We start from the raw sequence: 27,348 nt of genomic DNA, 5'->3' as shown, positions 1-27,348 counted from the left end.
AGAACACAGTCTTCCATGGACAAAAGGGGTTGGTGGGGAAAAGCTTGCACCCTGTGGAAGGCACCCCATGATGCCTGCCACACTGTGCATGCATGGGAAGGGGGGACCTATGGGTACCCCTACAGTCCCAATTCGGAGGGCCTCCAAATTCAGATTCCAACAGTCGATCCATGTTGGCACAACCAAATCGGAAAGTCTGTCTGAAGCTGACATCCTAATTGCTTGGCTGGAAACGTGGTCTGTAGACCACTACAATTTGGCTTCAAATGACTCGGTTACTCCCAATCCCTTTCGGGGCCAAGTCAAACAGTTCAAACATTTTCCAGCCATCGTAATTGGTTGTTGGGAAATGTATCGTAGTCGTTCAGAAAGCTGGGTTCTGAATCGGATTTGACCGAATCAGATGCCGTTCCGAACCTTTCTGGATGGCATAGTAATTGAGCCCATAGTAATATAAAATAATGCAGTACAACTACAGCAAATGCACATAGATAGTACAATACTAAATTTCCCACCAACATATAAAACAATTAAATAAAGTTACAATTCTCTAGCTGTAGATCTCCATCCATAGCCACAATCCCATAATATAATAATACCAAAAAAGATAAGTTGTATTTCAAAAGAGCCCCAACAATGAAAAAAAGAACAAGTCCAAGGAAAATTATTGAAGTAATCCAAAGTCATAGGAAACCCTAACCTGCTAAAAAAAATGCTTCAGGAAGCTCCAAACATCAAAGGAAACAAAAAAATTATTGGTTTACGAAAAAATCTATTAATTTCCTTAAAAAATCTAAATGTAAAAACTACAAGTCCATGAGAATACTTATAATACTGTAAAAAAAGCAAAGCATTCCCTGCACACAAACCACTATGTTCAAATACAAAAAAAATAATATTACAAATGTAATAGACCTAAAGTATAGCATTACAACATCTAAAATAACACTACACTACCACCAAACTCTAAACAGGCTCAACACACAATGCAAATAAACAATAAAACACACACTACAACTACCTAACCCTTAAACTCAAAAGTAACACTATAACTCACTCTAACTAACTCTAACTACAACCCCACTACCCCTAAAAACCTTTTATATTTTAAGATCTTTCCTTGCTCAATGATCAGCAGCAGGCAACTTTGACTCGCTACCACCAAATCTGATGAAAAATGACAGAAGTGGACTTAGCATAATGAAAGCTACTAAATGAAAATAAAATAAAAAGACTTATTCCTTTCTAAAGACAACAAAACTTTAACTGAAATAAAATAAATATGTTGCAGTGTTATAAAATATGTTTAAAAAATCAATAAATATATTATGAAAATGTAAAATATAAAAAAGAACCATACCGTTTTAAAATAATTTCTTATCGTACTATTTATAATACACTTTCAAAAGTATACAAATGAATATGGTTTAACAAAACTGTACCATTGTGTCGAAAAAAGTTGCAAAATACAATGTGAAACATTATAATATGGTATGTTTTCTGTTTGAAAAAATATGTCAAGTACCAATATGTAAAATAATGTTTAAACTTATAAAACAGGTTTTCAGTTTTCGAATAATGTGAGAAACACTAATATGTAAAACAATTTTATAAAAATGTATTTAAAATGTTATGTGTGTGGAAAAACTATTAAAAAATGTTAAACAATTACCAATATTGTTTTATATTTCACAACATGCAAGTGTATAACAAATGTAAACATATGCATTAAATAACAAAAGAATTATTAGAGAAAAATATAAAACTAAAAAAGTGTTATTCACTATGCTAATAAAATAGTCAATGCTAATGATGTATATGAAAAATGCAATTATTACAGCTTAATATCCATCGATAACAGTATAAGATAACATATTACATTCAACATAATATACACTAATATAGTTACATTTACTACTCCCAATGTTATTGAAACCATATTGGGGGTTATGCTGTATATTAAGCAGAAAACAATTGCTATTCCCACCTCAGTCTAAAGCATTTATGGGAAGATGTTACCCACTAAAGTAGTTACATTTACTACTCCCACTCAAATCTAACCCATTGAGGGGAGTGTTTTGGACACTTAAAAGCGGCATTTTCTATTGCCACTCCAATCTAACCCACATAGGGGAAGGTGTTTCACACAAAAGGAATGACATTTACTATTCATACTTCAATCTAAGCCATTTAGAGGAAGGTTTTGTTTACTAAAATTGTGACATTTACTATTCAGACTCAAACCTAAGCCATTAAGGAGAAACCGATGAACTCTACAGGGGTGATATATCATTATTCACACTCCAATCTATAACATTTACTGGTAGGTGTTGGACATTAAAGTTGTGATATTTACTATCCCACTACAAAGTTGGCCATACATGGAAAGGAGGATTTTCACACTAACTAAGTTTTATTTACTATTCACACTCCAATCCAACAGGTGTTTGACACTGAAGGGGTGACATTTACTGGTACTCCTCCAATTGTAGTAATTTAGGGGTAGATGTTAGACACTAAAGAGGTGACATTTACTATTCCCACTCCAATCTAAGCCATGTAAGGGAAGGATGAATTGAACACTGAGTTATATTTACTATTCTCCCTCCATCTAACCCATTTAGAGAACGGTTTTGGCCACTAATGAGGTGACATTACTTGTCCCACTCTAATCTAAACAATTTAGGGGTAGGTGATAGACATTAAAGTTGTGATATTTACTATTCTCTCTCAAGGACTCACAATGACACAAGAAAACTCCTCGGGAAAAGAGCACCGAATAATATGGTCCATCTCTTTATATCTCCAATTCTGAATACCAGGAAAGGCACGGAGTTTTACGGTGATCAACTGAAGCCGGGTCTGGTGGCTCAGTGGACTAATGCGTCCATTGCAGGGGCCTGTGTTCGACCTCATGGTCACAGGTTCAAATCCCGGCAGGTCCACTCAGCCTTTCATCCAACTGAGGCCGATAAAATGAGTACCATTGAGTTGGGTAACAATAAACATCTGTTATTCAGCGCCAAGAGACCTCTGGGTGAACATGCGCTTTACAAATACACATGTTATGTTATGGGAAAGGGTATGAGGAAGAGAACAGCAGGGAAAAGGAAAAAAGCCTGGAAAGGAATGTAAATAAGATTAGCAAATGAAAGAACACCTGCTCTCATAAATTCTCGCTAAAGTGTATCAGATTTACCTGAGATTTAATAGAGGAATCGCCTTTGCAACCTCAGCTTAGTTTACATTCTTGTGATTACCAAGCTTTAGATTCCCTGTTTCAACATGTGGATACAAACATAAATAAGCCTGCAAGCCCATACTACATCGTCCACAACAACTCATCAAGATAATCGCAAAATGTCGTCATACATACCCAAACAAGATAAGAAAGAAAAAGTTTATGTAAAGCTTGTAAAAGAAAAGAATTACACGATCAATGTTACCACCATTGATATAGTATTCATTGGTTCATCATAACCACCAGCTCAGTCTTTTACTTGACTTTCAATTCATTCCTATTGCATTTGTTCCAGATGCAAAAAATATTCAAAAGGACATAAATGGGAGCCCAGTTGTTTTACTTCAAGCACAGAATGTAAGAGTCTGCAGAGAACCAAAGTTTTCCCATCTTAACAGCTTTAATAAAAGAGCAGATTTCTGTATTGCCTTTTTTTTATTTGTTCATGTTCCCCAAGATAGCAAGTACTCTCAAACAGAAAGGAGGAATTTAGGTATTTTATTTTAACTTAGGGGAACTTTAGTACAACTCCATAGCTCAAAAGAATACAAATGACAGACAGGAATCATTTATGTCTTTTTTCTGAACTCACATGACCTTTAGTTCAAATCTGCAGTTCCAAAGAATACAACTTTTTCCAGTCAGCTGATAAGGAATAAATTTGAAAGAAACTGAGGGAAATAAGAACACATATGCTGTCTTCATTTATAAACCTCAGTTCACTTTGATCTGGGGGGGGCAGCGCTTCTTGCACATGCTTCAAATACGGTCTTTATCTTTCCAAAAAACAGCTTTTCCAAATAACAGCTGCAAAATCCAAACATCTGCAACCACATCACAAAAGAATTATGCATGCTGAACGGCGTGAAGGCTCCACCTATAAATCCCCCATGATTCCTCAGAATGCCTCATGTCTTCTCTAGGCATCATGGCACTTGTCCATGCAAACTTAGTTTATAGAGGCAATATCACACAGTTACCTCCATTCTAACCTTCATGTGGAAGCAGGTCATATTGATAACATTTGAAGTCACTAAGATGTTTGAATAATGACATTTTCACTCCTTTCTAAGACATTTAGGTGAAGGGTCTGGCCACTAAAGAGGTGATATTTACTGTTCCCACTCTAATCTAAGCCACGTAGGGCAATGCTTTGGGCACTAAAGGGGTGATATTGCCACCACTCCATTCTGAGCCATTTATGGGTAGATCTTGGACACTAAAGTGGTCACATTTACTATTCCCACTTCAGTCTAAACCAAGTTGGGGCTTAGCGTAGGACACTTAATTGGTCACCTTCACTATTCCCACTCCAATATAAACACATTTTGGGAAAATGTTGGACACTAATGTGGGCACTTTTACTATTCCTACATCAATCTAACCAAATTTCAGGGAAGGTTTTGGACACTAAAGGGGTATTGCCGCCACGGAAAGGCATCTCCCAAAGCCCATACTAATATAGTTGGCGGTGTCTGATAGACACCGCCACCATATTAAACCTTTTCCGCCCGGTCGCAAGGCGACGGGGGCGGAAAAGCGGCGGACATGGATGGTCTTTCTGTCCGCCGTGGTCCCCCCACCATACTAATATGACGGGGAGAAATGGGTGGCGGGCGGGTGGCGGGTGCTCAAGGATGTCGGGCGGATCGCCACCGCCCACATGGAGGTGGCGATCCGCCTGACATCCTAATGGGCCCCAAAGTATCTATATCTATATACCCTCACTTGCAACAGTCACAGACTCATGTACTTACTCACATGTCCACTCACACACACATATATCCACTCACATACCCACTCACACACATATGTATCCAGTCGCATACCCAATCACATACTCATGTACTCACTCAAATACTCATTCAGGTACTCATGCACCAACTTACAGACTCACTTGGAGAGTGACTCACCCATGTACAGACCCACTCAGAGACTCATGCACCCACTTACAGACCCATGTATACACTCACTGACCCATTGAGACAATCACATACCAACTGACAGACACACTAAAACACTTATACACCCATTCATAGATCCACTCATATACCTACTCGCACATACATTCAGTCACTCACACACTCAGTCACAGACCCTCTAAGAGACTTCTGCACTCAGTCACTCACTCATACACTCACAGACTCACACACCCACTCACAGACTCACTCAGCTATTCATGCACCTTCTCACTCACCCACTCGACTCACACATCCACTTACAGACACACCCATACACTTGCCTTCTCGGTCACAGACCCACTCAGACACTCATGCATGCACCCATTCACTCACCCACTCAGAGACTTATGCTTTCACTCACAGACCCATTGAAACACTCATACCCCCATCCACTCAGACACTCATACATCCACTCACAGACCCATTCAGACACTTACACTCTCAAACAGTCACACACACACACTCAGACACACTCAGAGACGCACACACCCACTCATAGAACCACTCAGACACTAACACTCCTAGTCATAGACCCACTGACAGACTCATGCACTAACTCACAGGTTCACAGAGACGCCACTCACACACCCACTCGACACCCACTTAGACACCTATGTATCAACTCACAGATCCAGTCAGACAGTCATATATTTACTAACAAATGTAAAAGGGTATCATGCACCTAATCACAGATCGACTGACAGAGTCATGCAACCAATGACAAACATGCTGCAAACAACAAAAATACATTTCAGACACACTTTTTCCGACAAATTTATACAAAGGGGAATGTTAAATCAATATCTTACTAAACAGCTCGACTCAACTTTATTTAAAACTTGTCAAGATATGTGTTTTACACTTTGTCAAAAAATGCAGTATTTGGGGCCACCAACATCATCGTGACTGTCCTGTATGGTCGCAAAAAGAAAAATGCATTTCGGATGAACTTTTTCCAACAAATGTATACAAAGGGGAAAGTTAAATCAATATCCCTCTACACAGCTAGACTCAAACTTTATGTAAAAAATTCTATATATGCGTTTTACACTTTATCAAAAACATGCAGTATTCGCTATGTGTCCTCGGCAATCACAACGCTGCCACAAAAAACTAAACAAATCTTGAAATAGGATGAAATTAATAGATCACAAATAAACAATAGGTGGTGCACCATTCATATGTAATATTCAATATGTAATTTTTGAAAAAAATACAAGCACATTATAGTTAGGAAATAGAATTTAAAAAATGTAGACATTCACAGAAAAAAGCTAAGGTTACAAGTACGTTATAGTTAGTAAAAAGGTTTTGAAAAACCATAGAAATTCACTGAGAAATACAAAGGTTACAGGAACAATATAGTTAGGCTGATATTTCACTGGTACAAAAGGAGAGAAATTCTGCAGTTATAGTTAGCTGAGCTAACTATAATTCCCGTCCCCACAATGCACTGCTTATGACCTCACATATTACATCACTCATGACATGGCCAGTGACATCACTGATGACATCTCAAATAACATCTAGACATCATTGATGACACGATCCACCAAATAACTTTTCATACACCCACTCCAACTTCCACAGTACCATTTGCAAACCCATTCACAAACCCATACCAGTACTTTCACATCCACCCACTGATTCATAGATCTACAAACACATCTACTCACTCACCAATGCAGCAATCCATATACCCACACACTCACTGATACAGCCTCTGACATATACACTCATACAGCCACTCACACACCAATATAGGTACGCACACATTTATCCACTCACCCATATAGTCAAACACGTTTACTAGCATGAACTCACTCACCTTTACAGTAATTAAAACAAGCACACACTCCCCCATACAGCCACCCTCACATTCATTCACTCAGGCATACAGTCACATATATATACCCCAGCACTCACATATGCTGCCTTTCACATACCTAGTTACTCACCCATATACCACTGACACATACACTTACTAACCCACATAACCATAAACATACTCACTCAGCCAAACAGCCCCTCACACATATTCTCACTAACCCATTCAGTCACTCACTCATCCATACAGGCAGTAACATACACCCTCACCACCCACACAGACACTCAGTCACCCATACATGTACTCATACAACCAATTAATCACCCATACAGCCACTCATGTACCCACTCCTACACCCATACAGCCACTTAGATACCAGCTGACAGACTGATACAAACATTCACACAACCAGCCACTCGCCCATACATTCACCGAGAAACATAATCACTCACTTTTACAGTCAGTCACACACCCACTGAGTCATCCATACAGGCACTCATACATCCATTGATTGACCAATAAACATTTGTAAACATATTTGACACTTATGATCTTTTTAAAAACAATCATTAAATGATGTCATGGGTGATGTTATTTGAGATTTCATCAGTGATGTCACCTGCCATGTCATGAGTGATGTAATATGTGACGTTATAAGCAGTGCATTGCAGAGGTGCATGTTATAGTTAGCTCACCTAACTACGACTGCTGAATTACTCTGGATTTGTACAAGTGAAATGCCAGCCTAAGTATAAAGTCCCTGTACCCCATGGTTAAAGGAAATCCAAATTTGTATAGCTAAGGTTGCGAAGCCTCCACAAATATTAATGATCTTGTGCAGAGATCTGCAGAGCTCTGATTGGCTGCCAACACCTCAACCAGTAAGTGTTGCCCCTGGGAGGTGAAAACAAAGTGAAATAGCTTTCTGCTCCCACCAAACCATAGCAAACTGTGCTCCATTTCGACCAAGCTGGACTGCTCAGAGGTCTTTGTAGGCTGCCCCTTTTCTCTACCACAGTGAAAGTGCACCTCCTGGTACACTTCTGGTTGGGGAATGAATTCCACTTTACTCTTGAGGGCCCCAGGACAAAAGTGGATTTTCCCCCGCAAGCTGTAGTGCGCCAGGAGGTGTGTTTGCAGAGTGATGGAGAAAGGGGTGTGACTTATGACAACATCTTAGCAATCCAGCTGTATGGGAGGTAACATGAGGGGAATTTGGCCCCCAAGGACACTCAGGAGTAAAGGGGATTTAATCCCCTAACCAATAGTGCATCAGGAGGTGTGTTTGCAGAGTAGTGTTTTTTTCAGTGAGTTTCTACCGTTTCTTATTGTAAAGTAAAATATTATCATACGTAAAGCTAACCTGCTGTTAGATACTGCAGGCAATCCCTCACAGTCAAACAAACCCACGCTGTGTAAGGCATTCAACTGTGTGCAGTAGAGGTTTGGCCACAGGGCTTTGCCTGCAGCCAGGCAGGCTGGCCCTGGATCAAACCCCCTGCAACCAGCCAAATCCCTGTTGGGAGAGGGGGTTGAGCAGCCCCCTTCCCAAGCCTCTATTGGCCCCACGGCCTGTGGGCTCTATGTTTTAAAAAAAGGGAGGGAGTGTTTGTGCCACTATACCCAAGCCACTATTGGCCCAGGGGATTCCATCTCCCCAGGGTCAAAAAATACATTATTAGGGAGGGGGGCATGTGGTTCCTCTACCTGAGCCCTTAGAGGCTCTGGGTAAACCACCCCCTGGGCCAAATGCATCAAGATTGGGGTAGGGGCTATTTGGCCCCCCTCCCCCAACCGCAATTGGGCTCGAGGATCCCATTCCAGGTCACCTCCTCCCCAAGCCTTAAGCCTTAAGCCTTAAGCCTTAAGCGGTCTCGGTATCCAACCCCTCAAAGACAAATACATTTCAATTATGGGAGGGGCACCTGACCCCTCCAAGCCCAAATGTGCCCCAAGGACCTTATCCACTGGCACCATACTTGAATCAAAGGGGAGGGGGGCATTAGGCCCCCTGCCCAAGCCTTAAGAGGCCCCAGGGACCCAATCCCTGGGCCTTGTTTGAATTATAGTAGAAGGGGGGATTGGCCCTGGTAACCCAATCCCCCTGGGCCAAATTCCTTACTATTTGGGTTGGTAGGCATGTGGCCCCCCTTTTCAAGCCCAAATGGGCCACAACACCCCTTTCTCTGGGGCCATATTTTAAATAACGGGGAGAGGGGCACATGGCCCTCCTTCCCAATTCTTAAAAGGCTCTGGGAACCCCATTCCAGGGGTCCAAGTAAAGTTTATATGCAAGGCCCCTCTGCTGAGCCTTAATAGGCACCACGGACCCCATCCCCAGGGCAAATCCAATGTGTTAGGGGAGAGGGTATGTGCCTCCTCAAAGATTTAAGAAACCCCAGGGACCTCATCCCCTGGGGCAACATGCAATAACAAAGGGGAGTAGGCCATGCAGCCCCCTCCCAAAACCTTTAGAGGCACTGGGGACCCCATCTCCCGGAGCCAAAGTGTGTAATTAAGGGGAAGGGGAATTCAGATCCTTTTCCCAAGCCTTCTTGAACCCCCGAGACCCCATTCCAAAGTAATATTTTGATAGCACATGATAAAGACAAAATTGTGCCTTGGGTTTAAAATAAGTCATGTAATTAATCAGGTCGAAAAGGTAAAAACATGTGTTTTCCTTTTTGAGGACTGTCTGAAGGATGTTAAGGACCTAATGCATCTACAAGTGCTTTTGAAGGACTCTTTTCAGTGAAGTGTGTTTGGTATTTCATTGGTCCCTTGTATTACATCTTTATGGAATTGGATATTGCAACCTAATACAAATAAATTCTAGTCCATTACTTCAGATATGTGGGAGTTTAGCTCACTGACTCATACCAATGTGCAGCAATTTATGATAGCTAAACAAGATTGGTACACTGGCTGAGTGCCAATGCCATTCTTTTCCAAATCTTTCCCACCTCAGACCATTGTACTTCCAACACCCACCAATGACCTGCTACACACTAAGTGCCTGATTTTGACTTTTGCAGACCTGGCGCGGACCGCCAAACCACTACCCCACTCCAGGACCGCCAAAGCCATCCGCTCACCGCCTGCCAGATTGCGAGTTTAAAACCTGGCAGACGGTCCTCCGGCAGCTGGCCTACGGCACTGCCTTTCAAAGGCTCATTGGAGACTCTTAGAAAAGCAACTCCGTGGGTTAGCCACAGCACTTTCCAGTGTGGCATGGACTGTTAAGTCTCCTACTTCTAACCATTTTCACCTGCCATGTGGGGTGCCACGGGATTTATCGTTGAGCCTGACTCTATTTAATCTATATGTCACCTCGTTTGCACAGCTTAAGAAATGTTTTGGCTTTTTTCCTGTTTCATATACTGACAACATTCAAATAGTGGTATGGAGTCCTTGTAACCCAGATGAGACAGCATTAAGATTTATCACCACTTGGGGCCAGATTGATAACTGGTTGAACGCCAACTGTTTAAAACTAAACTCTGGGAAAACTAATGTCCTTATGTTAGGAAATGACACCTTTTTTTCGACACAATGCTGGTAGCTGCTGGAGACGGGCCAATTACCTCAGCCTGTGAGAAATGTTAGGAATTTGGGTATTGTCTTTGAAAACAAACTAAATTTTGAAGATCAGGTTAATGCACTTGTTTTCTCTATCTTCTTCATTTTGCAAATAATTAGGAAGATATGCCCTTTTATTCCTTTGACTCTTCAGAAAATGGTTGTGGCCGCACTGGCCTTATTCAAATTGGGTTGTGGTAGGTATGGCAATGCCCTCTTTCTGAATTTTCAAAAAAAGATTATTTTGTAAACTTCAGATGCTACAGAATGCATCAGCTTGGCTTGTCTTGAGAATTCCTCAAAATCAATCTGTATCTCGAGGTCTGGTTAAGTTGCACTGGCTTCCGGTGGAAACAAGAATCGAATTTAAAGCATTAAGTTTAGCTTATAAGGCATTACATAATAAAGGGTCAAGAAAACATAGATCATCTGCATCCACGTTTTTGGTGATGCTAATGAGTAAACAAACCTCATTTGAAGGTTGATGTATCAATCTGGGAACGCCAAAACTATGGAACTCTCTCCCCTTGACTCTAAAGAAAAGTCTGGATCTTTTGTCTTTTAGAAAATCACTTAAAACCTGGCTTTTCTGTAACTAGGTTTCAGCTACCCCTCCTTCTGAAGAAAACATCAGCGCCAAGAAGCTTCAGGGCATTTGGGCACTCTACAAACTAAAATCAGATCAAATTATGCATTACCACCCATCTCACCATTACCATACTTTCTGTCACTCCAGCACCATATTACCAACATTACCAACAAAATACCACACCACTCTCTTATCACCCTTCGGTATCCCACTCTACAGTGATACTTACTTTACCAGTCCGCAACAAACCTTAATGCTGAACTTACGAACCCTTTTCACTATACAAAGCCACATCACTCTTGGATTGCTAAAGCAAAGGCACTTTAATTTACTTTGCTATGAGATGCCAGTTCATGAAGGCTCTGAGGCAGAAAATCTAAACTGAGACTTCATTGCTCATTGAAGCCTCATTTAGCATTTCTGGGGCATAAATTTCTGTTTGGCAATGACTTGGGTTTGGGCCACAGAGCCAGGTAGTCATCAGTGCTTAATTTGAGCCGATGGTTTCAGGTGGGGGCCACCAGCACCCCTTTTGGGCATCACCACTTATTATTACTCAACTGAGTTTGATCTAGGGCAAGAGAGAAGAACAGACACAATGGAACAAAGGAGGAAGAAAAAATCGAAAAAGGGGGAAAGGGTGAAAGCAGGAATGGCAAAGAACCTGCAAGAGTGAGATAAAGAAGCAGGGAGTATCTTGTATTGGATGAAAGAGACCTGAGATGATGGAATCAGGACTACTCAGCCTTGGTAGTCAACACCCTGACCTCCAATAACACAGGGGCATATTATCAATGCTGGCAATATGCTATTTTCGCCGCTTTAGCAGCCGTTTTCGGCAGAAAAAGCGACGATAATACTGTCGCTCAATTAGAAAGCTGTCGCTAACTGATGTTAGCGACAGCTTTGAGGCGATAGCGATCGGTTTGGGGCCCGCTTTGGATGTTAGCGATAATTATCGCTAATGACGTGCAAAGTGGGCGTTCCCAACCCGTTAGCGACTGAAAGCAGTCGCTAACGTCGCTAATGACTATTAGCAAGGCAGGCTTAGCGATGGCAATATTCGCGCTAAGCGAGAATATCGCCAAAAACTAACACCTGCCCAGACCAGTTCTTAGCCATGTTATCCAATGGGAGGTGGATAACATGGCTAAGAGCAATTAGTCGCTAATGCGTGAATATCGCTGTATTCTCAGCGATATTCACGCTATCGCCGGAAAAATGATCACTTTGGAGATAAAAGTAGCTAATAGCACGTTATCTCAGCGATTATTTCCGGCGATGCTTAACGATAAAAAAATCGTTGCTAAGCTTAGTTAGAGATTAATATCGCTAATCGTTGGTAATATGCCCCACAGTTTCTAAGCAAACCTTTGAGCCCCAGCACCTATAAACTAAGCATTGTAGTCAGTACTTACTTCGCAAAACAGTGGGCAGCAGATAATACCCACTGGTTGCCGATCACTGAACCTCCACAGATGTGGTTCCCATTCTTCCGCAGGCTGACCTGCCAAGGCCACTCCCCGGCCTGCGCATTCTGCCCACCAACAATGCGGTCCGAAACACCAGCTTCACCACACACTAGTTAAAAAGAAAAGTTGAATTTCATGAGCAGCGGAACGCAAACCAATAGTTGTTCATTGCTCTGTAAAAACAACAGGCGAATCATAGGTCTATTAGCCACAATTATTTTATGTTTTTTTTTAAATATTAGTGCGGAGACTCAAGTCACCAGGAAAAAAAATTAAGAATTTGTTCCCATTCACCTGTGGAAAGAGTAACTGTGCAGACCATTAGTGTTAAAATTACTTCAGACCAAATTTCTCCACATAATAACCATTCCCATTCCCTTTTCCCACTGCCTACAGCACCACGGTGTCCAGATGTTCAGCATCAAAAATATTGTGAAATAGACGAAGAACTATCATTTGGAAGTGCCCACACATATAGTGAAAGGACTACAATCGTGAGGCTAACATCAAAGATTTTTTACTTGTTTGTATGTTTTTTGGGCAGATTTATATGACACGAACTTGGCATCAGGGCATCAGAGCTTGAAAGAGAAGCAGATGTAACATGTTCAGGTGTGGGAGATTAAGTGATTTGCCAAGATTCACAGGATGCAGAGCCAAGGGAAGTATTAAAACATGGTTCCGTCGTTCCAATGTAGAGATGTACGAAAACAGTGTATTTTGTTTTTGTGTAATAAAGATAATTTGGGCGACATTACTCGAAATTCAGCGTAATTAAACTAAATGCAAACCTATCATTCTGCGCTATCTACTAGCACAAAATTCATCCTTGAGCAGTTTTTGACACAAAGATGCATTTCATCTTTAAAACAAAGTGCAAAAAAGCAAAAGCACTGTGAGCAACAGCTGCTGACATTCTCTGGTTCCTGTGAGTTTGCAGTACATTTTTACCATGAATGCTGCATTCAGAGTAAATGTTTACTGTGAATGGTGCCTAATTACGCAAAGTTGCATAATTTCAGGAACTTCATGTAGCAAGAGTACCACATAATTGCTAAAATCAAGCAACTTAAGCCAGTGTAATTTTAATATCACCAAGGTCTAGTCCACAGTCAGCAGCTCTAGCCATTTGGACATATCTAATTCCCATGTTTCGCCTTATTTCAACAATATCGGGAATAGATTCAAACTTCTGATGATCCTTTCAACACAAATATATACATTCAGGGACATTTTCAACATCAAAATGCTTTTTAACTCCTTAGCTGCTGATGCTATACGTGTTGAGCCTATTTTTCATGTTTGGGGAAGATTGTGCTCAAACCTTTCTGTTTTTTCCAAAAAAGGTTCCAAGGACAAATTTGAATCAGTTTTGCCCGCATGTTACGGTGTCTGGAGACTTGCCGGTAATTGCATTACTCTGAGTGTTTTTTTTATTACATACAGGTTCGCATACTGTTTTACTTTATAGATACAAGCACATTTGAGCCACAATAATTCTGAATCTATGGGGCAGATTTACAAGTTCCTTGCACCAACTTGCGTCGTAAACAATGCAACACAATGCAACATATTTGCAATGTGACACATCTACGGAGAAGCTTCACTTTGTAAAGCCCTGCGCTAAATTATACCTGGGCCAGGTATAATGTATGCAGGGTGGGCGTTATGTCGCAAGGAAGCCTCGTAAAAGTGACTCAGTGAAATCTACAAGATTTCACTGAGTGACTTTTACGACGCCACAGCGTCAAAACCTTGTGCCTGCTTGAAGCAGGCATAAGGAGTGATGCAGCATGGTTGGAATAGGCATTCCTGACAATTGCTGGAGTTGCGTCGTGCTTAAGACACAACTCCAGCAATGCCTTGCCTTTCGGACAAAAGATGCGTCACGCATCTGTCTGTCCTTGGGCTACGGTGCGCCACATTATAAATGCGGTGCATCCATGGTGGTGCAAGGCTATTTTTCCATAACTGAACTGGCGCATCTCTGCAAATATGCAGAGATGTCCCAGTTCTTGTAAATCTGCCCGCAGTGTTTTGCATTATAATGTAATGTTTGATAAAGATATTGGGGTATCCCAGATTGCTGTCCTACATATCGCTGCCAAGGAAGCACCTTGGGACACTGCCATTGGGGTTGAAATTCTTCTTGTTGACCTCACCTCAATTCTTGGTGGAAGAGTCACCCCTGACTCCAACTATGCTACAGTTATTGTAGATCGCACCAATCTACTAAGTGTCTGAGTTTGTGTTTGAATCCTTTCATTACACAACCAAACTTGACAACGAATATTAGAACCTTTGGTGCTGATGTCTATTACACTTTCCAAATAAATCAAAAGCACTTTTTCCACATCAAGTAATGGAGCTCAAGCTCCTGAGAAGACTGAGGCTCTGGAAAAAAGCTTGTAAGATCCTCTCTTGTTCAGGATGGAACAGAAAGTTTACCTTGGTGATGAAGGAGGTCCCAATGCATAGCATAAACCTATCTTCAAAAACACACAAAAATGTTTTTGAAGGACAAAGATCCCAAATCTCCAAGCCTTATACTGGAGATGAGAGCTTTAAGGACGACAGCTGTATGGTTGACCCTGGGACAACCAAAGCCTATGGCAGACTCCATTGGCTCCTCGCCATAGACTATGAGCAGAAAAACATTAATTACAAGCGGGAGCCACTTCACAGCAGCAAAACAAAGGTGTGTTTTAAATATGACACTCCTAACCGGGAGAGTGACAAGGTTGTTTATGGGTCTGTCTTTACTGTAGGGTGGGTTTACGGAGGCTGAACTCCCCCCTCAGTAGGTATTTTATCGTGGCAAAAGAAGTCATGATGTGGTAATTGTGCAGCTTCAGAACCCTTTCCACCACCTCAAAGCTAATTTCAGAATTGTGTTAGTATACTCACCTAGAAAAACAGTATTATACAGTTTGCAATACTCAATTATATTACCGGGATCTCATACTTAACACTCAACCAAATGTTCTTTCCCACCTCTGTTTAATCGAGTCTAATTTACCACTATTACTATAGACGGTAGAAACATAAGTAACTCAAGAGAAGAGGGATGATCCTTTTAACTATTGGCCTATCTTGTTCAAGATGGCCTCAGGAAAATCTTTGGAGAAACTGCTATTGTTCTGGCTAGAGACTTGAATTGGAGGAAAATCAATCACACCATATCATTCCGCAAAGGGAAAAATATCATTGACGAAGTGAGAAGGTTGTAGATTATATTTTTACACTACATGGACTGGCAAAACTCCCCATTTTCTTGGTCTTTAAAGATCTAAAGAAGTTATCCGACTGTGTGGATTGGACAGTACTCTAGAGTTTCTTGGAGGGACAAGGCCTTGCTATGAAGCTCCTGATACTATTGACGAGTCTACATCATGGGAATGACTCAAGAGTAATATACAGAAACAAGGGAGTATTCATGGAGGAACTACCAGTAAACAAAGGAGTGAAACAGGGTTGTGTACTCGCCCCAGAACTGTTTAACATTCATATAAATGAAATAGGTAAATCTCTCAATAATCTTGGCCTTGATTTTCTCAAAGTGGAGGCCAACCATATTCTGATTATGCTATTACCATATGAAGCAGTGATACTTGCATGCACACACACTTCAATGCATTGCCTTCCAGAAGGTTTTGAGAAATTCTGTAGTGAGAGGAAGTTAACAATCAATACAGAGAAAACTTAATTCATTATTAAAAAACTTAAATTGAAGCTAATTTCGACATTTAGGATCTATGGCAAAGCAATCGAAAGACTGCAAACCTATGAATATTTGGGGGGTCATTAGGATGGCGGGCGGATTGCCCCCGCCAGGCTGGCGGTAGCCACCGTCTGCCTGGCGGGGCCAATCCGCCCGCCATCCTCAGCTACATGCCTCCCCGCCATATTAGTATGGCGGGGGTGACCGCGGCGGACGGAAAGACCGTCCGCCGCTTTTCCGCCCCGGTTGCCTTGCGACCAGGCGGAAAAGGTCTAACATGGTGGCGGTGTCTATTTTACACCGCCAGCCATATTAGGATGGCCCAGGATAGATGCCTTTCTGTGGCAGCAGGCATGCGGTCTTCGCTTCGGGGGCCCCCTGTGGGCCCCCGGAGTGAAGGAGAGGTGGGGGGGTGCACAGGGACCCCCCTGCATTTGCATTAACAAAGCGGCAGGCACCGCGCGGTGCCTGCCGCTTTGTTAATGCAAATGTATTTGTGCATGTTTAGCATTGTGGCGGGCGGTGCTGAGAGCCCCGCCCGCCACAATGCTAAACATGCAGGATGCGCCCACTACCGTGGCGGGCGCATCCTAATGCCCCCCACGGGACCCCCGCCCTTATTATTATTATGTTTCTTATATAGCGCCAGAATCGACCCCCGAAGGGGTATCTCCGCGCTTGCCTTGGGAACCCGTCCTGGTTTTTCCCTGTGAGATATCCCCTACAGGGCATCCCCAAGGTAAAAGCCAGGCATCCCGCCGCGGGGGGGCCGTTGTGGAGATTAAGCAAGCTTAATGCCCAGAGTTGCAGAGTGTGAACCCATTATTAGGTCAGGCACCGAAGCGAGAATTATCGAGTCCGTGGACATTTGAGCTCAGCACCCTGCCGCGTCGGGAATCGAACCCTGGTCCCGGGTCTGACCTCTGCTTCAGGGTCTGCCTGCTCTAACCAGTGAGCCACACTTCTCCACTTCTTATGGCGGGCGGTCCCAAAGACCGATAGGATGGCGGGGGGACTAAGTCCGCCCGCCATCCGAATGAACCCCTTGGGATCCACTCAATTGAACGGATTAATCAGTTAAGTCCAAAACAATTATGAGCCAACAGGCTGGCCGTTTGCTAATAAAAGTGGACATCAATTCATTAAACCAGCCCTAATTGCCTCTAAAACAAAAATACTTGCAGCAATCGCATACTGCTTGGAAATCTCAGTATGTATATATGCGCAGGCCCTTAAAAACTTGAAAATGCTATTACACCTAGGCCCAGGGCAAGGAACTCTGAAAGCTGCACTAGGAGCAGAGCTAGGGAAGATAAAACTAGAAGACCACACAGCTTTTTTGTCCTGTGCAATACTGGGCTTGAGTCTAGCTCAGCCAAGCTCTTTCTGTATTTTGGAAGGCTCTGCAGAATCTCCATAAAAACCAAACAATAGCTGACTTTGGTTCAGGCAAGTAAAGTATAGTCTCACGACAATTTATTGCATAAAGCCATGGAACAATCCCGAGCAGGTAAACAAGACTGTCCTACAAATTCTAAGAGAGGCAGAATGAAGAGGCCATGAAAGTATTTTTCTGATAAACTATTTTAAACTAAAGTCATAGTCTCCTTGGGGAACTCTCTTGGATCTGTTATTTCCACCAGAGAAAAGGACCGTATAACTTATGTTTAGATAAGGAACTCTCCAGGTGCTGTCCTTTACTAAAATATGTTCAATGCCTCTGGAAGTAGATCTGACATCTGTCACTGCTGTCTTGGAGGCTCAGAATTATGTACTCCATGCTGCTCTGCAATACTACATTGAAAGTCCAGAGGTAATGCCTTCAAGGCTTGTTTCTAAGATTGAAACCTGCTGAGCTGCATTTACATTTTATTATAGAACAGTACATAAGGAAATCGATCAGGAAGTAGCATCCTACATATATGCAGGCTGGAAAGCAAAAAGATCTGAAAAAGTTAGACCAAAAGGACAGACAGCTTACAATGATGGAGTGTAATGTGTAGGGATTTATTTGGATTAGTGCAGTACTGTAACACAGCATTGTTTTATATTAAATTGCACGCTATTAGCCTATAGGACTACCATTTTATAAATATGACAGCTTACTATACAGATGGAGACAATGTTACTATACTAGCATAACCCTAGTGTCTTAGTTAATCAGATAGTATGCTTTATTTATATTACTTGATTTGTTTTAGTCAATAAGCTTAACTTCTGCACATGCACTTTATTTAGTTAATGTAACCAGCGTACTTTGCCATAGTTACATCATGATGAATCAGCTTGTCTGGGGCTAACAATAGTTAAAATATTTAGAGGCCTGTATGCTAAATTGTCCATATTTTTATGGAAACTCATCATTTTTTTATTTTTTTTTTTTTTTTTATTTTTGAAAACCTTTATTGTGCACAGAGACAGTACAAATACGGGCCACAACCATCCGGCCGGCCACGGTCACACAGTGAGCACTGGTGCATGCAATACGGTGCCAGGGTAATGCGGTACGACAAGAATTACAATACAGGAACAGGCTGAAAAGCGCCGTCATACCTAGGCAAAGGAGCAATGCAGGTTAATTTTCAAAGTCTTTTTCTGTGCAAATATCAGGATCAGGTCATACTACACCACACTTAATACAACTAAGAGAAAAAGGCAAGGACCCTGTAGGCGGGACTCGACAAAACAAAGATATCAAGGTCCGGCAAAGCAATTAGCAACATGCCAGTCCCAACCAGAGGATGGCCACAAAATAGTTAGACCACGGGAAGCTGAATCAACAACCCACCTTAAATGACACCACCACCCATCCCCCAGCATACCTAACACGGCCTAAGAAAGAGGGGAAAATCATAAAAAGGCAAAAAAGAAGAACCATAGAAATAAAAACTCAACTAACAAGTAACCCCCCACCCTACACACATGCAGAGGCTATGGCCTATCCCCCCCTAGCAGAGTGTCTGTCGCCCCGTAAACCCGAAATTTAGAAAGAGAAGAAAAGAGGGGTAGAAGAAAAAGTGAAATTAAAGGGGAAAATAAGAGCAAACTCCAAAGACATAGGGAGTGGAAACAGGACCCCTGTCCCGAAACGCCCCTAAGAAAAGATCTGGGAGGAGGAGCAATGAAACATGCGCGCAAGCTCCGCCGGTCCAATAAGCAATCCCCACCCCAACAGTAACATCAATAGAAATACAGCGAGCAATACAGTGGGGAGCGAGTCAATGCGCAAACTTCCATAAGACCAACGAAGTTCAGAGTCCACCTCACCCTCTCACACCCGCCCGGACACCAAGCAAGGAAAAAGGGGGTCCCCTACCCCTGGCCAGTCCTGGGACTCAGTCTCTCACCCCCACCGCTCACTAGTCCAAAGTAGTGCAGGAGGACAAAGGAAGATGGCCGCTCAAGCGGGGGGGGAGGTGCGCAATCGAGGGAAGAATGGTGACCGGTCCCGGGAGAAGAATCCACCTCGGCCACAGTCCACTCTATCATGGTCCAGCAGTGCAGATCACAGAGCAAAGCAGTCCAAGTCCAAGGCAGGCAAGCCGGCGATAAGGCAGGAGGGCAACACACGGGGATCCCAGGCCATGAGCTCTCGCACATCACACAGTCCAGCGTGGAGCAAGGGGGATACACTGTTTCCTCGATGATAATAGTAAAAGGCAACAGACCCTTACCGGCTCCCACGATGGCTACAGTATCATCCTCTGCAATCCCCCGACACAGTGTTGCGGCGTCAGATTGTAGCAACTCCCGTCCTGAGTCTTGTTGGGAGCAATGCCCCTGTTTCAGGCTGGGGTCTTGGGCACAGGCGTCAAGTTGTGCCCCCAGTGCGTCGCAGCTGTCCCTTATTTCCATTCGCAACTCGCCCAGGGCTACAACAACGTCAGCAAGGGTGAATGTGGGCTGGAGGGGCCCCATGGTCGCGGTCCTGTGGGAAGGAGTTGTTCCGATCCCTACAACGCCGGGACGCTCGCTGTTGTGGTGGGGGAGCCGTGTAGCCTGCGAGTCAGCGGCCAGCCGTCCGCTGCGCCATCTTGTTCCCCATCCGACACAGTGCGGGGAGAGGCAGGGGAAATCAGCGGGACGCGATCAGGCGGGTACCGGGCACCCACCGGCCGGCAAGGATCCGCCCGTCTCAGTGGACCATCCGGGGGTCTACAAGTGCGTGGGGAGGCTCACGGAGTAAGGCAGGGCAGCCGTCACTAGGCGGAGGGACTCGAAGCACAAAGCAGGAACATGGCGGCCAAAGACAAAGGTCCCGCTAGTGAGTCGCCCGAGCCATCCGGCACCCCGCAGCCCTGGGGGTATGCAGCGGTTCCCGCCGGCCGGCAGTGCACCGGTCGCGAATGCAGAGGGGAGCGCCGTCCAGCCGAATTCTCCCGGTCACGGAGCAGCTGCAGGAGGGGGCGCGAGGGCAGCAGGGCGCTGAAGAAGAAGCTGGATCCCGGGCCGGGGCGCGTCCGTCCACAGCGTTGGTCCCGGGGCGGGTGGAGAGGTCGGCGGCACACCAGCAGCTGCAGCTCCGTATCCCGCACCTTCTGGAACCAAAATAGGATAGCCGGGCGTACAGGATCGTGGTGCGGGAATCAGGGGCCGGCGGAGCCGAGGACAGCGCGTCCGTTCAGGTCGCCATCTTGGCTCCTCCTCGGAAACTCATCATTTTTAGTATTTTTACTGTATGGGGTTACATGGTTGCATCCACTGTCCTCTTCACTCAAAACACCAGCATTATATGTCAACATGGACATGTCTGTGGTGTGCATACTGCAGTCTGCTCAGCACATCCACGCCACACTTGGCATTGTGTATATTCTCATTCTTGGGTCACTTTCCTCCTTCGCACATGCCTGGTTCCCACCTCTCCCCACATTCTGCTATTGTGTGGCTGAGGTGCCATGCCGTTGATTGCTTGTGTACATGGCTAGCCCAGGTTTGCCACAGAAAGTTGTGCTGTTGTGTCGGGTAGGTGGGAAATGTGTTTGGCATGTTGTATGTGAGTTTGTAATGTGTGCATTCCCAGAGTTGTGAGTTGCATGATTATGGAGTTGAGGTGTGTGGTGTGTTCATTTGATACTTACCAACAAGCAATGCATTCCAATAGGTCCAGCCTCTAAGCGTTGGTTGATGATTGACTGTCGGAAGATGAAGGAATCATGCACACTGCCTGGGTAGTTGGCAAGAACATTGGTGAAGAGTCCCAGGTGGTCCACTATTACCTGCACATTGATGGAATGTGTGTGCTTCCAGTTGCGGTAATTGTGTGCAGTGGCGGGGGAACACAAGGAGTACATGTGTGCAGTAGATTGCCCCAACATGTGCGGGAAGCCAGCTATGTCGTAGAAGCCTTGCTTGGTTTCCAGCTCTTCCTGCGCAGTGTGTGGGAAGTAAAGGTGCTGGGGTACCAGGCTAATGATGGCATCCAAGACAGGTGTGAGGAACTTCAATAGGGCTGGCTGTGAGACTCCTCCGACTCTGGCAGTTGTTGGTTGGAAGGCACCAGAGGCCAACAGGTGCAGCACAGCCAGCAGCTTTGTCTGCGAAGGGATGTTGGTTGTCCGCTGTGTTGGTACCGTCAGCCTGTGGGCAATGATGGTCAGAATGCAGAGGATGGTTGTCCTTTTGAGCCTGTAGTGGGTAATGACATCCTCTGTGAGGCTAGTGCGTTTTCTGATGGTCCGCGGTCTTAGTCTATGCTGCCACTGGGGTAGTCCAGGGGGTGGGAGTCCCGATGGGGGTGGCTGGCCTTGGTGTGGTGGCAGTGGGTGTTGTTGCCCTCTTGGGGCTCCGAGCTGCATGATCAGTAGCTCCATGGCATCTGTTGTTCTTCAGGTGTGATTCTGATCTGGGCTTCCTTTTATGGTGCAGGTTGTCGTCCGACTTAACACCAGGTAAAAGCAGGTCTTAAATCTCTGCTGCTAGCGCGCCTTATCGCCTGTTTTGGGATCTTATCGCCGGTCTGGCTGGTCGTTGAGAATATTGCGTGACTTTTTGCACAGGAACGCCTACTCTGCATCTCATTAGCGTTAGTTGCCGGTGTCATCCGGGGCGATGTTTTTGCGGCTGCTATCGCAGGAAAACTGGCGATATCGGCTGTTAGCACCAGCTTGTGAATAGGGCAATAATTCTATTGCCACTTTGGCTGCGATAAAGGGCCACTTACTCAGCGATAAGTCCTTGAGAATATGGCCCAATATTTTTTAATGGGGAAAACTGAAGAGGTTTCTTCAGCTGGCAACAGTTTAAGGCATCTGTAGATCGCACCAGCCAAACTGTCTCTATCTTTGTTAACCCAGCCAAGAAAGAAGTTGGAAAAACGCTGTGGTTTTAGGGAACTTCCAAGTGCATTTTGAAGAAGGTTACTGCACATTTTTAAGCATCTGTGTAACAAAGATTGTGGACTCACCAGGCTATGTGATAACTCCCCTTATTGTGAGACTTTATAAGATGTTACCATGCCTTTTTGCTGGGTCTCTTGTAATGGGATGCAGAGTGGGAAGTATTATGAGAATGGTGAGTGAATTGGACGCATAATACAATATCATACAATAAGCTTATAAAACACACATCGTCTTTCAAAGAATCGTCCCATGCTAGTGGCAAGGTTCCAAAATTGAACTAGATCTCAGCAAAAAACCCTGGACAGAAGAACCTAAACATTAAAAAGAAATGTCTTCAAGCTATTACGAATGATCGATACAGAGACTGCTAAGCATAGAGCGATTGGAAGGGAGTTCCAGAGTTTAACAATTAGGAACACAATGGATCTTCCACCTCTTCTGGCCTTACGGATCCAAGGAATTAGCAATAGGCTTAGATCGTTAGATCTCAGTGATATTGAAAGGCATACAGGGGGCCCTTAACCCCTTCCGTGCTCACTCCCTCCCCAGTGCTGCTGTCGGCCAATGGCCAACGAAGCCCCGCCCACCTTTTAGAACGCCTGCACCACGGCGGAAAACCGCTGCGGTTAAGGCGTTAAAAGCTCTATAGGCAAAAGTTAGTGCCTTAAATTTGATTTATTTAGATATGGGCAACCACTGAGAAACGCACCAGAACGTTTAAGATTAGGCAAGCTGTAGGATTTTGAATAACCTGCAGACAATGGCAAGTTCAGATATATGATATTACCATAGTCAAACATGGACATCACCAGAGAGTGGGGCGTTGTTACTATTCCCAGTGCCCATCTCAGCCAGCCCTGTGTTTTCTACTTATTTTATGTTGTACCAATAGGTAAATTATGATCCCCATTAACCTATGGGAAAGAACCAGTCAAAATTGTTAACACAGGCCCATATAACTTACCACAGAGTTAATGGAGAAATCTTAATGCGGCACTACATTTGTTATTTGATTTACGATGAAATAGATGAATGGACTGTAGATTTGTTTAGGAAGCAATAACCAGGAGAAAGCTAGCATATGCTTGAAAGTAGGGATACCATAAAGAGAGTAGCTATTTTAAATTCAAGAAAGAAAGAGCAATATTTAGTTCGTTTTAAATCAAAGAGGGGTGCTGTGCCTGACACAATACGAAAACAATCCGTCTTCGAGCATGTTTAGGCATGATCGGACGGATTTGTCCTTCACTGTGACCAACACATTTAACTAATATGTACTCCAGGAAGGAAAATGCAGGATGACCTGTAAAGTCAAATAGACGGAAATAACTCTATCTAGGGAGGGTTTTTTCTAGGTCCTTTAATATTAGTGGGAAATAGGACACGAGTTGCGAAGCCCTACCTTTATTTATGGGTTGCCTTGGAAGTCTGTAATTGTAGGGGTCACTGTTAGGTGAGCATGGCGTTCTTCACTTTTTGAACCAACATTTCAAATGCCTTTTCTACAATTTAAACGACTCCTAAACTAACCTGTCATATGTTGGGTAGGATTTTCCCGGCTGCATTAAAAGGGAAAAACTCCAAACTGGAAATATGTTTCCCATGCAAAGGATGCGCAAAATATATATCTGTGAAATTTAGTGTTTGCCAGCTCCAAGAAGTTTACAAAAAAGTAGGTTTATCAAGAGCAAAAAGTCTTCCAAACATAGGTCTTTGCGGGAAACATCTCCCACAAAATATTACCGACTTGGCAAAATCTCCAATGTTTTTTTCTGGAAGCTTTGCCTGAATTTAAAAGCCTCACAATCTCAGAACTTCACCTACAGAATTTTAACTTCACTGAGGCCTGTGAACATCAGAAATGCTGGAGCCAACGCCTGCACCGTGATTCCACATAATTTTTTCTGCTCGCCTCTTCAACAAATGTGGAAATTACCCACATGTTTAATGGTAATACAGTACTTCTCTCAACAAAGGGGCATATTCTCAAGCCCCTATCGCCACCACAACGTCACTTTCAGTGACGTTGTGGTGGCGATAGGGGCTTCCATTCACAAGGCATCGTTTAACCACGTTAAGTGGATTAACACAGCTTCACGCTGCCTTGTAAATAGGGCCCCGTCACGCTGTTTTTAGCGTGAAATGGGTGTGCAGTGGGTGTTGCCATGGGTGTTCCTGGGCAACGCCCATTCAGGTTGATGCTACCTCCTATTCACAAGGGCAGCATGAATGGGAGGTATCACTAAACTTAAGAACAGGAAAAACCTGGCCTTAAGGTGGTGAAACGAGGAGGAATGCTTTATTTCTCCTCATTTTTGCACATGGAAAAAGCAAAATGCCATGGTTTGTTTATGTACAGGAAGGTGCCCCTTCCTGTACATAAACAAACCTTTTTTTTAAAATGCCATTTTGTTACTTACATGTGTGCTGCATGAAGCAGCACACATGTAAGTTACAAACTGGCATTTTAGGTTTGTTTATGTGCAGGAAGGGACACCTTCCTGTACATTAACAAACCTTCCTGCTGGCAGACACCCTTGCACTCTGGTGCAAGGTGCCTGCTTTGGCGCTATGTTGTGAAACAGCGCCATCGCAGGGCGAAATGCAAGGCTGCATCATATCCTTGAGAATAGGGTGCAGCCTCGCATTTCCGAAGTGGCGGAGAGAGGCGTTAAGCCATAACGCCTCTCTCAGTCACTTCGTTGGGAATATGGCCCAAAGTTTCTTGCAGGTAAAGGATGCCTGAGTGAGGGTCCTGAGATGAATAGAAGAAAGAAAGAAGCTGTTGACTATCTTCTCAAAGTAACCACTTCTTGTAAATGAACAGTGATGGCTGCCATTATTGTTATTACCAGAGCAACCAAAATTGGTCCCTCGGTGATACTGTTTGAATTGACCTCAGAATGACCCAGTGAGCTCCACTGGGACTCCACTCAGTAAAGTAGTGCCAGATTCACAAATCGAAGGTTAGTCCTGCACTTTGAGGATAAGTCAAAAGTACTACATGAGTAAGTGACACCTACTTGCAGAAAAATATTTCTGAATCAGGCCCTTACTGCTTATGTACAGTTATTAGCAGGAGCCATGGCTATTCTGCCCCTGTTGTTCAAAAGATGTGGCTTGTCATACATTATTTACGTTACAATTTCCACTATAGAATAACAAACATTCTGTTATCAGTGTCATGAATGTAATAGAGCTTCACTGCTCCCAGTAAAAGGTGCATGGTTGTCTGACAGAATATTATGAATAGAGATATAGAGCAACAGAAATATTGAATCAAAAATGTAAGTTACCATTATAGGGTGTGCTAATACTTATAATGCGAACTACCAAAATATTAAGTAAAATAAATTATAGAGAAGAATATCGAACAGAAACAGGTATGAATTTATAAAATCGACTTTAAAGTAATTTATTTAGAATAGGTAATGAGGTAAAAATAATATAATATTAAATAAAAAGATTTAATCATTTATTTAATTGTATGTATGTGTACATATCATATATATATTACCTACCTACCTATTTTCCATAGGAAATCCGCAACATTCTATTTGGAATAACTTTGGCGCCGGTTGACGAATCTTCGCAAAATTTTCAAACTAGGAGGGGCGCTCCAGTCTGCTCCTATTCTAAAAGTCTTGGGGTGTTTCGTGAAGCGAGGGCTTGAAAAAAGGGGGTCCCAAAACACGTTTTCCCCAATGCAATTTCCCATAGGACCTTTAGCCGCAGCTACACCCTGAACTGCTGAACGGAATTACACCAAATTTGGCAAAGATCTAGTCCTCAGTTCAGACTTCTGCCTTTTGCTTAAATCGTCTCAATGTGTTCAGTAGTTACTGAGAAAATGACAGTTAAAAGTAAATATATATCTATGACCACGGTGGATCCGCACACCCTGAGCACACCTTCCCGATCAGGTGCTGAATGCTAACTGGCTGTCAAGTGGTTGTCAACATTTGAAACCAGGAAGTGTTGGCAGCCATTTTGTGCCTCGGTAGAAGCGAGGCTGAAGAATTCAGTGAAACAAGTGTTTAAAACGTATCAAAGGGGAAGGGTAGAAATACCCTGCCCCTCTAGACCTGCTTAGGGGGTCCCAAAAGGACTACCTGACCCCCACAAATAAAAAAAAAATGCAAAGTGCGTGCAGGTTGTGCGGATCCTGCTGTAAAAATAAAAAATAAATAGAATGGAGCATCTTTTCTAATTAGCCCCCGGGGGCCAAATCCCGGGGGCAAAATTATTAAATTTAAAGAGGGCCAAGAAGCCCCACCCAGCCCCGGGGACCGCCACCCCCGGGGCTACAAAATACATTTTTGGGAGGGGCTCCAAAGCCCCTACCAGTATAATTTGTGGGGGGTCAACGGCCCCCCAAAGCCCCGGGACCACCACCACCGGGGCTTTATGTATTATGGGAGGAGGACTGCGTGGCCCCCCCTACTGGAGCCCTCGAGGGCTATGGGGACCGCCACTCCCCGGGGCTGGCTCCTGCAGTGTCCTGGGGTGCCCACCCCAGAACACTCTTGTTTGCTATGAGAGGGGAGGAGTCTCCCACCCTCCCATAGCAAACGTGGTTTGGATTTTGAAAGAGAGAGTAGGGAAACCTGTTCTCTCTT

At 43.7% G+C, this 27,348-nt stretch overlaps 1 protein-coding gene across 1 annotated transcript in view; it reads right to left on the bottom strand.

The window, feature by feature from the left end:
* The window catches only part of LOC147703601 (serine protease 27-like), a 269,709-nt gene that overhangs the window by 88,641 nt on the left and 153,720 nt on the right, over window positions 1-27,348 (bottom strand). The window contains exon 2 of the mRNA XM_086931939.1: window positions 12,617-12,779. Within this exon, the coding sequence (XP_086788065.1) occupies window positions 12,617-12,779 (163 nt within the window). The remainder of the gene's footprint in view (window positions 1-12,616; window positions 12,780-27,348) is intronic.

Source organism: Lissotriton vulgaris, chromosome 7 (genome assembly GCF_964263255.1).
Source record: "Lissotriton vulgaris chromosome 7, aLisVul1.2, whole genome shotgun sequence".
In the NCBI taxonomy this organism is placed as follows: domain Eukaryota; kingdom Metazoa; phylum Chordata; class Amphibia; order Caudata; family Salamandridae; genus Lissotriton; species Lissotriton vulgaris.
Note: the sequence above shows the minus strand (reverse complement) of the source record. Positions and strands in the feature narration are given on the sequence as shown.